The sequence below is a fragment of the Curcuma longa genome, chromosome 3 (genome assembly GCF_044706935.1).
Source record: "Curcuma longa cultivar G26 ecotype Majalengka, Jawa Barat chromosome 3, ITB_CL_G26_1.1, whole genome shotgun sequence".
Lineage (NCBI taxonomy): Eukaryota > Viridiplantae > Streptophyta > Magnoliopsida > Zingiberales > Zingiberaceae > Curcuma > Curcuma longa.
The window spans coordinates 768,428-780,969 of record NC_133863.1 but is presented as its reverse complement, the minus strand read 5'-3'; the positions used below and the strand labels follow the sequence as shown (position 1 = coordinate 780,969).

Genomic DNA, 12,542 nt, shown 5'->3' with positions numbered 1-12,542 from the left:
CATGAGAAAGCTTTTCATAAGGTTCATTGTTGGAAATCATTGTCTTAGAAAGGTAACACCTACTTTTGTTGGCAATCTCATGTCAATATTAACTGCATGCTCTTAGTGCAGAGTTTGCCTATATATGAGTCTGGTAATTGTTGGAAATGTTGTTCATGCCCTTTTGGGCAATCTTAATCTATTAATTTCGTAGAGGTTTGAATGTTTGACTGTGGAGATAGAACAAAAGAAAGAACAAAGAGGAAAAATACAAATTTGCAGCAAAAGCAATAGACATGAAAAATAGAGAACAAGCATCTTGTACTGAAAGATGAGACCATATATAAAAATAAAAGAGATACAGTGCTAGCTAGCAGAAACATGTGTAACATTGATATAATGTTGAATTAGCTAATAGATATAACCTATAATAATAACTACGCTTTGTTATTTAATCAGCTAATAGATAAACCTATAAAGTTATTATATCTTTCTACTTCATAATATATGATATTTTAAATATAATGATAAAAATTGATATTTATGATATTATATTATCTGCTATTAATCTAATTTATGAATGTTATTATCTATTATTTATCTAATGTATTATTAATAATTAGCCTTTTAATGATTCATAAAATATATTCTTCTAAGGATTTTTGAATTTTTTTTTATAATGCCATATGTGATAATTCTATTTCATTTTTCATTTTAAAATTTTCATATAGGATTTCAGCATCAATAGTTAGTAGCCTATCCGGATTTCGGAAACATGTGTTTAAACATATATATTCTTATGGCTGTGCAAAAGCTTAAGGTTCCTTGTGGACTCCAAGTGCTTTTATCTTCTTTAAGATTTCACGTTCGAAATGTGTATATTGGCAAATTTTTAGTTTGGTGTGTCTTTTTTTCACAATTTTAACATCTCAAGGTTTTGTTTCCTTTTTCTATTTTCCTTTTCAGTCTTTATTTTCTAAGGAAAAAATTGAATCTGGAAATTAAAAGATAAGTTAAAAGAGAAAGTTTTATTATCACTACTTTACACAATGGGCAAAAGTCATTCCCTAGAAATGGGAACAAATTTCATTCATTTTGAACATTTTGAGCACACCTATTTTTCTTCACTTACCACACATTTTCAGAACCGGTTTGTTTTTTTTTAGAAGAAATTTGGGAAAATTTTCCTCACAGACTTTTTAGAGTATTCTTATTATCACCTTGTTGGAGATTGGTTTGGGAAGCATCTTATGAAGTCTTTCTTTTGGCAAGTACTAGGTTCCAAAAATGAAGGCATATATAAGTGATCTTGATGATCTGAGGCAGGATTTGTCTTATCAAGAGACTTGGGATGACATGATAGTCAATGTAAGTGTCAATTTGGAAGCTTTTCTGCTTGTAGATCATTGTTTTTGGTGATATATCGTATTTCGAACCTTGTCTTTTGTTTATGGGCTTGGAATTTAACTTAAATGGGTTTTTGTATCAATATATTTCTTTTCTTAATCAAGTACCTTATGCAATGGCAAGCAATTTAAGTGGTAGTCTCATATAATTTGTTACAATTTTTTATTTTCTTTTTCATATTAATTCTACAACTTTGGCTGAGTTTGTGTTTTTGCAGTTTTTATCTGTATCTTTGGATGTTGTCCAAGACAATGAATGGATCATTTCCTTGGGCAATGCTTTTGCAAGACAGTATGCCCTTTATGATGATGACGATGAGCATTTGGCTCTCCTTCATAGGTACAAATGTAGAGGATCCCATCATACCACAGTTCAGTTTTATCAACAATAAACTGTTAGGACTATATGGCTATCAACATTGATGGGATGGATGTCCTTCAAAGTTGAGAATGTTCATGAGTACATTTGGGAATTGGGACTTCCAAACTGTTTAGATCTCCAGTTCAAGTTATCTAGTAAAAGTTTGTTATGATATTCAAGAATTTAGTGATCCTTTTATTTGACAGATGTCTTGGAATGCTTCTTCAAAAAGTCGATGATAGGATATATGTTCATGGAAAGATAGAGTGGATGTATGATCGTGCAAACATCTCTGTCCCTGTAAATAGGCTTGGACTTGCTAAAGGGATGGGACTGGTATGTTGATTAAGCGAAATTGTATTATTTTATTGATGTGACTTATTCTATAATCGCAAGATTTTGCTTCTTGCAGATTGCTGCTTCTCATCTCGATACTGTTTTGGAAAAGTTAAAGCTTATTTTAGACAATGTTGGACGTAGCAGATTCCAAAGGTACACAGTATTGTGTTTTTGATGTGTTTCGCCTGTTTGCATAGGGTGTTATACAAAGCAAGGTTGTCAAGTCGTGGTTCATATTGTAAATTGTTTAGGTAATCTTATAAATTCTAAGTTATAGGCCTCAGTTACTGCCTGATAGATATGATTTCATTAAGGACTAGTACTTCTTGCACTGGTCATATGGTTATACCCTGCAATATGGCTTAGAATTCTACCTGTTATATTAGTATTGTCTTGGTCCCTGCTCAACCAACGTGTGTCAGAAATAGTGAAGACCATGATTATAATTTTTTTTTTTTGCAAGTTTAAATATTTATTTATTTATTTTCAACCTTAACCTCAACAAACCAAAATTAGCCTCAACTGTTTGAGGTTCACAGTGTTATTTGCAAGTTTTGTTAAGTTTTCTAATAATTATTCCATGAGAATCCTAGCAATAATCTCATTTTTCTAAAATTTTTGTAGGTTTTTGTCCTATTTTTTGGGTAAAGTTTTGGAGGATGCAGATGATACATATGCAGCTTTAGCACTAATGTATGGTTATGCTGCTAGATATGCTCCTTCAACAGTCATTGAGGCTAGAATAAATGCACTAGTGGTATGATCTCTGATTGTTACGTGTTTGAAAACTGATTTTGATGTTATGACAACCCATACATAGGGATGGGGTCTGGGTTTCTCACTTGATTGAAACATGATTTGACTTCTTTTACCGCACATTATAAACCATTAATGAAACATGATAAACCATTAATGAAATGGTTTTATCAGTTATTTGACAATGCACTTCTTTTATTGTTTCAACTAATAGATCTCTATTTTCTGTTTTGTTACAGGGAACCAATATGCTTTCACGTCTCCTTCATGTTCAGCATCCTACTGCAAAGCAAGCTGTTATAACTGCAATTGATCTATTAGGTGATCTTGGGTTTGACATAGAATTTCTACCTGTTCTCCATTTTTTTAAAGTGATTTGGTTACAGAAGTTCCAAAAATTTAGGTATTGACCATATTGGATTGGTAGGATCGATGAGATTCGAAAATAAAAAAGAAAAGAAAATTAGAAGAACAAAACAAGAAGTTGATGATATCTTAAAATAGAAGACTATATTGAATAATCAATCTTACAATAGGTTACATAATTGAACAATAATTTTCTTATTTCTAGCAGTAATCAAATAGAACTTGATTGATTTAAATATTGTCTATAGGAATAAGAATTAAATATCAATTGTTAAAGAATATATAGTTTATGATATTATTGTTTGCATATTCTTCCAAGTAATATTAAGTATCTTATGATTGTTTATAATTATTTAAATATTAATGATGATATTACAATTTAGAACATTATTTAAAATTAGTAATATAAATATTGATAATCATTTTTATCATTATCAAATGTTCATCACCTATTACAAATCATCAAATTTCGTATCTTTTACTTTTAATAATGATAACATATTTATTGCATATTTCTTAATGACTAATATGGTATCATTCCATTATACCCTAGCATATTATTTATTAACAATTATGTTTACCATCAAACTCTAACTTATTATTTATTAACAATTATGCTTACCATTAAAACATATCTTATTATTATTAACAATTGTACTTATTACCTATTCAATTTAAATTACAGCCTTGTACATTTTATGTTTGAAAATAAACTAATAAATTAATCGTTTTTACATCAATGAGGGAAATATATTTTATTATCCTTTGGATTGGAGAAGATAGAACTTGTGGATCTACTCCTTCGCCCCCACACAAAGAGGAACTCTTCTTTGTCCTAGACACATACAAATGACATTGAGGAAATTGCTAGCATCTCACGTAGTTGGGGTTTCTGCAAGCAATCCCAGCAAAGTGGAATGCAATGATCTTATGCTTGTATAGTTCTTCTCTTTCTCATATATCTCTTTGATTTCTTCTCCTCAACCGCTATCGACTGGGATCTTTGGGTCAAAACAAGATTTGAACGAGAAATCATCTAACTTCAAATTAAACCCATTGATTCCTTTTATTTCTCACTCGATTTGAGCAATTACCACCATAAACCAGAGTGATTCTAATTGTTTTTTTAGTTTTTTTAGTTTTTTGATGAGATTCCGGCACATGGTCGAGATATTACCCAAAATTGGATGGGGAGATATTACCCAAAATTGGATGGGACCTTGGTCACAATAAGAACACGTTTGGTTTTGAAAGAAGGGTGGTTGGCCAGAAAAAACACTACGGAACAAAGGGCTTGTAGTGATGGAACTTGGAAGTGTATTTCATGATAAACAACATAGGAGACATTGAATAATGGGAGTTGTGCAAAGACAATTAAAACCCATGCATATAGAGCCTATATGTCTAACTAATTCATCAAAACAATTGCTCTGGATCTGAGTGACCTATTCCTATCATTTCTAATAACATGATCCATGTTTGCCTTCTGAACCAAGAAAACAAGTTGATTGGGGCATTCATATTTTTTGTTCACAATGATAATCTAACTTACTTAATGGAGAACATATCAAGTCACTGTTAACTTCCACTTGCCAATATTCAAATCAATCAGAGACTTGGATTTCTAAGAAAAAGCAAAAATCTCCTTTGCTCACAGAATTTTGGATAACTTAGGAAAATACAAAACAATGTCATGATTCTTTTGAATATACTTGTTTGAAGTTGAGTTCAGTTTTAACCTCAAGTTTGACAAGGGCTTCTATACCAAGTGTTTGTTTAACCATTATTCATTTATTCCTAGGCCAAATTTGAAATTTCCATTGCTAGGCGTGAAAATCATAGAAGCAGCTAGGCATATGATTGATTTCTGATGGATCTTGAGATTCTGGAACAGGTCAAACATCTATTATGCATAGTAGGAAGACGAGCCTAATGAACTTCTTTAGTCTTTAACTAGCTACAATGGATTCCATCAATGTAAATGCCAGAATTTGGTGGTGTGAGATCTTGAATGTTCATTTTTATGATATTCAAAGCATTGGTCATTTGGTAAAAGCTAGACTTTCTGTGCCTAGCACTTAAGAAAGATGCATTAAAAAACGGCCAATAAGTTCATCTGGAAGGAAGAATAGCTATATGTGATGACAGATGAGCTAAGAGAGCCTAACAATTCATGTACTTATGTTGTCTCCTGAAAACCAGGTTTGTCAACACTAGAGCAAATTTTACTAAAGTAGATTCTAGATTTCTTTGGGTTAGGTTATGCCTGAACCAGTTTGAAGATTTAGGTCTCAATATGAGAATCCCTCCAGGGACCGCTATTTATGCTTGCCTTTTTATTTCTATGCTTATGAGTCTGATTAATACTAGAATACCAATGATGCGCTGGTCAGTAGAAAACATTTGCAACACATGTTCCTAGGTCAAGAACCACAAAAGTTCATCTGAACTTATCCTAGATCAATTAATGTGAAAATTTACTGTAATTGTTTTTTTCCTGCAGTCACACTGTTGTCGAACATTTCCTTCTTTTTTCCTGTGCAAGATTTTATTTTTTGTTTACTCTTTGGTAGAGAGGTTCATATGCTCAGTTTGGACATTTTCAATTTTTTTCTTCTTGTTATCAGTAAAACTTGTTTGTACATTGTAAAAAATTATTTGATTTTATCACTTCCTGTGCAGGTCGTGCTGTCATCAATGCTGCTGAAATGGGAATTTCATTCCCTTTGAAACGGAGAGATCAAATGCTTGATTATGTCCTGACATTGATGGGAAGAGATGAAAATGAGGAGTTGGTTGATTCAAATACTGAGCATCTTCATACTCAGGTGATGCTTTTTTCTCATCGGACAGGAGTTTCCATTATAAGGTTAATAAAGATGTCTTTGCCCCCCTTTATGTGGAGATTTTTGAGTCAATTCCTTTGCAGACTCTTGCTTTGAGTGCATGTAAGACTTTGGTTTTAGTGGAGCCAAGATTACCAGTTGAAGCCAGAAACCGTGTTTTGAAGGTAGCTTGCTTAAGAGGTGTTTTATTTTCACCAGTCCTTTGACCTTTTCCTTATCTAAAGTTCGTTGTTCTGAATTTATGATAACATCTTACAGGCAACTTTAGGTTTTTTTGCTTTATCAAGTGATCCTTCAGATATTATCAGTCCACTTGTGGACAATCTAATTTCTTTGTTGTGTGCTATTCTTTCAACCAGGTGAAACCCTATCACTTGAAAGTGCTGCTATCTTCTTCATTTTGATACTTGCTTAATTCTTCTTTCAGTGGCTGCTTTTTTTCTATATTACAATTTCCAATATGCATGAATAAGCTGTAATTTCTGTCCTGATTTTAAATCCAAAAGTATAACCTTGACTCTAAGTGGATTTGTTACTAGTGAACTACTACAGTCGATCAAACTTTCCCATAAGACATAAGTAGATTATCTATTTCTAGTGTACTTACAATTAACCAAGTGCTCCTTAGAGTAGGAAACTACTATGAATTGAGCTTCTTGTAGAGAAGAAGCAATACGAAATCACACACTTGTATTTTGTACGCATGTTAATGTTCATCAGTAAACAAAGGAGAGTACCAAAACCAAAAGTGCTTACACACAAAGCTAGTTTTGTCTTGCAAATACAATTTACTAGTATAACATATCAAATATGACTGGATGATATTAGTCAAGCAAGTTTCCAAGAAAAAAAGCTGATATGCAGTGTGAACTTTGATACGTCTAAAGAGATCACTGAAAATTGCAATTTTGATAAAACTGTTTACTCCCTATAATTTAAGCGGAGTGTCCAGAGAAACAATTTCTACAGTTTCGTGCCTAGTGGTATTTGCAGTCTAAGGTGGTTATAGGGTTTGAATATGGGAAATGGGAGAGAGAGGAACAGAGAGAAACATGGTGTCTATTCACTTCCGTTGTGTTTGTATGAACTTTTTCTATTTATGGAAGTAGTAACACGTTCCCTCCCTGTCCATATTCTTTTTCAGCTCTTAGTGAGCGACAACATTTTGTAGCAGTAAGGAAGGCTTATTCTCCAATCTTTAGTGGTCTATTTGACATTAATTTCAGTTACAGCATGTAGGGTGTGAGTTCTTTTCTCTTTTTCATGGACTTTGGAAGATTCGTGAGGATGGGGTAATTGTGTCTCAGAGGACCTAACCTTGTTGAAATCCTTATATGTTTATCGCTCTTTTGTTTTATTGGTCAAATCGTGTTCTACTTGTTTCGTTGGGCATGTCCATCACACTAGAGGATTTCATATATAGCAAGTTGTGTAGGTCATTTATAAATTATAATGTATTTGCATGCTAATTAGGTGTTACTAATTTATGCCATTATTTTCATACATGCTGACCCTAATATATAGCCAGGGTTGATCATGCAGTTTTTTTTTGTCGTCTACTTGAGGTATTCTATGCTGTGTCTGTGGGCCAATACAATATGTTTGAACATGGACAGGACACAACGTGCATTGATTGACTTTCTTGTGGATGTGGATGTGGATGTTTATACAGGATGTTGATTATATTTGTGGTCTTTGGCCTATTGGGATGATTTCTAGATCATTGTAGCTGCTATATTGGTCATATTACCTCTCACTTGTCATATAATAGTCACATTGGTGAGTGTGATGTGTTGCTAACTTTGGCAGGCATGCATGTGTTGAAGCATGCATGTGGACACTTTTTAGACTTTTGAGGATTTCAGGCTTCTGCGATCTATTTTCTATCTGGTAGTTGGGGTTTTATATGTCACATTTCTTTGTGTTTCTTTTACTTCACTTGCTTGTTTGTGCTTCTTTTAATTTATCGCTAGTGATGTAAACTTTGTGATTGACTATGAAACTTGGATTTTCTCTGGTTTCTTTTTACAGCTTGCTTAGTTTTTGAAAATGGAAGTTATGAAAATAATCAGTTTGAAATTCTTCAGTTCTTTTTTGCGGCATAGTTGATTTTGACCTAGCAAGTGTCAAAGAAATTGTCTTTTGGTGATCAACTGTGTCATTCCATGCTTATGACCATGAAGTCCCACTTGGGGCATGCCAATTTATTGATATCTGAGCAGGTCTATTTTGCTCGGATTTGTATAATTTTCCGTGGATTTTAGTTTATTGACTTGTTCTGGTCCAATCTTAGATGATCAATCTGAATTTTTCTTGTTTGGTCTTTTACATGTGAAATTGTAGTGTTTTACAATCTTTTATTGGTAGTTTGCAATTGTGAACTGGTTTTAACATGTCATTTTTTTTTTCAATTTCCTTGCATAGGTAGTGGTGGGATTGAGATTGAATTGAAGTTTTCTTTTGCCGAATGTTTTTTCATGTGAATTGATATTAACTCTTTGCTTCAAAAGCAGGTGTCGAAACCTTAATCTATCTATTTGACTTGACAACCTCTTGCAAATTATGTAGTTTAAGGTGTTTGTTAAATAGATTATTATCAAGTCCTTTGAAGATCATCACAACATACCTTTCAAATATCTGAGTTGTCAACTCTTAAAAGATCAAGATAGAACCTCGCATCTTCCTGTTGTTGTGGTATTATTGTGTTTTTGTTTTCATTGTCTTAGTTTTATCCTTGTTTGTGAAACATTTTCTAGTTTACTAGCTTAAGATAGATAATATATGTTTTTCAGCTTAAGGGGAGTGTTAAAAATTATTAGATGTAACCTAGTCTAAGGCATACTTAATCTTATGCCTTAATTTTATATAGAGTGAGGTATGCTTAAGTGATATAAGTACATGTGTTGTATCTCTACAATAATAATTACTATATTTCATCTCTCTCAATTTTTGATTTCTAAGTTTTCTTATTACTTTAATCCTTTACTTATTTGAAATTGAGGAACAAAGTTCTATAAACATTTTTGTTAATATTTATGTCATGTTGGGTTGTGCATATTATGGTGCAGCATTTATTTTGGGAATTCCTGCCAAGCAACTATCTATCTGCATCTATCTATCTATATGTGTGTATTTATAGTTAGCTTCCAAGATCCTTCTTACGAATTGAAACTTCTTGATTTTAACTTGTTCTTTTATCACTGTTTGAGATGTCATTAAACTCATGCTTGACCAGTGGTGAAGATGGGCGGAGTCGAGCCGATCAGTTGCTGCATATTCTTAGACAGGTAGATTCATTTGTTTCATCATCTGTGGAGCACCAAAGAAGAAGAGGTTGTGCTGCTGTGTATGAGCTGCTTCTAAAATTCCGAAACCTTTTTTCTGGAGGAGTTTGTGGTCTAGGCTGCCATTCAAGTTGTACTCACAGTAAACAGATTGACAGAGTGACACAAAGAAAATTTTCCAATTTACCGTGTAATGACAATTAACTTCATAGATTTTATATACCTTTCTCTTATTCAGTCTCTTTGCATATTTTCAGCTGCATTTGTATTGCCGAGTCGGAACTATCTAAACCTGGGTGAAAGAGTAATAACTTATCTTCCACGATGTGCAGATACAAGCTCTGAAGTCCGAAAATTAGCAGCTCAGGTACAAACATACATTTGGGTTCTAAAAATTCTATAGACCATTAAGTCAATTTTGTTGGTTTTGTAGATTATTGACCTATTCTTCAGTAAAACTAAGTCAATTTTGTTGCTTTTGTAGATTCTTGGTCTATTATTCAGCATGGCATTATCACTTCCAAAACTGGCAGCATCTGTCAATTATAGTGATATTGAAGTTTCATACAGTGCCTTGTCCTCTCTTGAAGATGTTATTTCCATTTTAAGAAGGGTAGGAATAATATGCTGTTTAATATATTAGTTTGTTCAGGTAATATTCAATTCACAATCATTTTCTCTTTTTTTTTTCAGGATGCATCTATAGATCAGTCTGAAACTTTCAATAGGGTTATTTCATCTATTTGTGTTCTGCTAATGAGAGATGAGGTGACATAATATACTTTCTTGTTGATCAGTCATTCTAGTCTCTCATCGCTCTATTTCATTCTGCACTGATATTTTGAGCAGCTAGTTATCTCATTGCACACATGCACCTCGGCTATTTGTGACAAGATTAAGCAATCAGCAGATGGTGCTATTCAGGCTGTCACTGATTTCATCACTAAGCGAGGCAATGAATTACATGAATTGGATATTTCAAGGTTTGGGTTTGTATTATCTATCAGTTTGCATTTCATAAGTTGCACATCCTAATCTAATTGTATTTATCGTTTTAGGACAACACAATCTTTGCTTTCAGCAACTGTCACCACAAGTGATAAACATACACGTCAGGAAGTGCTGAATGCTGTATCCTTATTAGTTGATGTACGTTTACTAGACTAGAAGAAGTGCTTACTCTATTTTCAGGCATTCTTTTTTCCATGACTCCACAAGATATCATGCCTGGCGGAGAGTACTAACTCAAGCACCGTCTTCAATGAAATCTTGGCTGCTGCTGGAACAGACATAGCTACTAAGGATGTTTCCAGGATTCGTGGTGGATGGCCAATACAGGATGCATTTGTTGTGGGTATCTTATCATGTGATTTCTGTTTACTTAATAATGCATATGATGAGTGGATTCAGACACATATTACTCACCTCAAACACCTCTCTCTCTCTCTCTAGAGATGAGCCATATAGCATCTATCTCAATAACAAAGAAAGCTGATTTGGATATACATAATTGCTTTTGTCTGGAGAAAACTATTTTTGTCTCAAAATATTTCCAGCTGTATGTTTAATAGAAGTTAGTTCGAAGGATATGACTACATTTTATGATGGTTGATATACCAAACTGAGGAAATTCAGTAGTTACAACTTACAATGCGATTAGATAAAATGTTAAATAATCCCTTGTAGGGAAAAATAAATAAATTAGAATTGATAAACATGATGAGAGATGACTGAAATGGGGATCTAATTGGATAAACATTCTGGTATTGCAATTCAATTTCCGTTGCAATACTGCACCTTGGTTCTTACTAGAGTTGTTTGTAGCTAAAGCTCGAGAGCCTCCACAATTAACTTTTGTTTTCTGACTGAACTTATCTCTAGATCTTGCTCTTTTCACTTATTTCTGGTTTCTATGTTGTCTTTCTCTTGATAGGCATTCTCCCAGCATCCTGTCCTTTCATATTCATTTCTGGAGTATGTTGTTTCTGTTCTTGATACACCTCTTCCTAAGACTGATATAGATAAAGGAGAGCATTCTAATCACTCTATTGAAGCTCAAAATGATTTCCAGTTTCAGCAAGCAGCCATTCTTGCTATCACTGCATTTTTCAGGTGTGTTCTTTAGGATGTAAATTCTTTTGGTGTTCCTCTATTCTTGCAATATCATTTCTATTGGTTCCAAACTTATTTTGGAATTTGAAAATGTATGGCAGAGGAGGTGGCAAAACTGGAAAAAGGGCAGTTGAGCAAAGTTATTCAACTGTCTTCTCTGTGCTTACACTGCAGCTTGGAAGTTGCCATGGGCTTGCTGGTCTTGGCCAACTTGAACCATTGCGGTAAAATTTTTTCCCCCAGAAGCTCATTTTAGTTGATATATGTTTGATCAAAGCACTGACCCTAGATATTGTTTATATTACTTTGGAGACTGTTGCTATTAGCATTTCAGTCATTCTGTGATTGTGCTGGAGACATTGAGATGGGCAAGGTAGAATTCCTGTTATATACGATCTATGACTTCAATTCTATATGAAGACTTGAAGAAAAAATGTCTTTAATCTGTAGATATTGGCTAGAGATGGAGAAAACAAGGACAAAGAGAAGTTGATTGATTTGATTCAGGAGGTTGTTTCATGTACCTCTATGAAAAGGCCTAAAGAGGTAGTCTGCTATAAATATTTTGAAAGTTTTTATGTATGTGTTCTTAAACATCATTACAGTCTAGTATGAGTAGAATTAGTGTTTCCAACATATGTTTGTCTTTATATCTAATGTTATACTTGCCCAACATATTTACTATAGAAAATCTGGGTGAACCATAGAAGTGACTGCTAAATAATGTCTAAGAGTAAATATATCACCCACAATTGTCTTTGATCTGTACTTATTATGTTGTCCAGCACATTGTGCATGGATGAGCCATGAAGGAAAACTAATGTAAAAGAAGGAAACAATGGTTGCCACCATATTGGATCCTATACTTAAAATGTCTGACCCTTGACTTTCACAATCATCCTTTTTTTTATTCAACAGTTCCAAATGGACTAGCATTCAAATAGACCACGACCTAAACCACTCAATACACACAAAACCACCTGAATTGCTCCTATATTTGCATGTGATAAGTGCATGAGGATGTGCATCCAAGAAAAAGGATAGTGGATGCAGCTCAATGACAGGGAATTTTGGTGATGCTTCAACTGTGAGG

The 12,542-nt window shown here is 33.5% G+C and overlaps 1 protein-coding gene across 1 annotated transcript in view; it reads left to right on the top strand.

The window, feature by feature from the left end:
• Positions 1–12,542, top strand: part of LOC141823431 (protein SHOOT GRAVITROPISM 6-like) — a 32,807-nt gene that overhangs the window by 11,090 nt on the left and 9,175 nt on the right. The window contains 20 exon segments of the mRNA XM_074710714.1: positions 1,258–1,347; positions 1,604–1,725; positions 1,953–2,082; positions 2,159–2,238; positions 2,710–2,842; positions 3,081–3,162; positions 5,890–6,035; positions 6,137–6,217; positions 6,312–6,412; positions 9,289–9,527; positions 9,595–9,704; positions 9,822–9,950; positions 10,031–10,105; positions 10,187–10,320; positions 10,396–10,468; positions 10,556–10,687; positions 11,271–11,449; positions 11,551–11,673; positions 11,762–11,822; positions 11,900–11,995. Of these exon segments, the coding sequence (XP_074566815.1) occupies positions 1,258–1,347; positions 1,604–1,725; positions 1,953–2,082; positions 2,159–2,238; positions 2,710–2,842; positions 3,081–3,162; positions 5,890–6,035; positions 6,137–6,217; positions 6,312–6,412; positions 9,289–9,527; positions 9,595–9,704; positions 9,822–9,950; positions 10,031–10,105; positions 10,187–10,320; positions 10,396–10,468; positions 10,556–10,687; positions 11,271–11,449; positions 11,551–11,673; positions 11,762–11,822; positions 11,900–11,995 (2,316 nt within the window).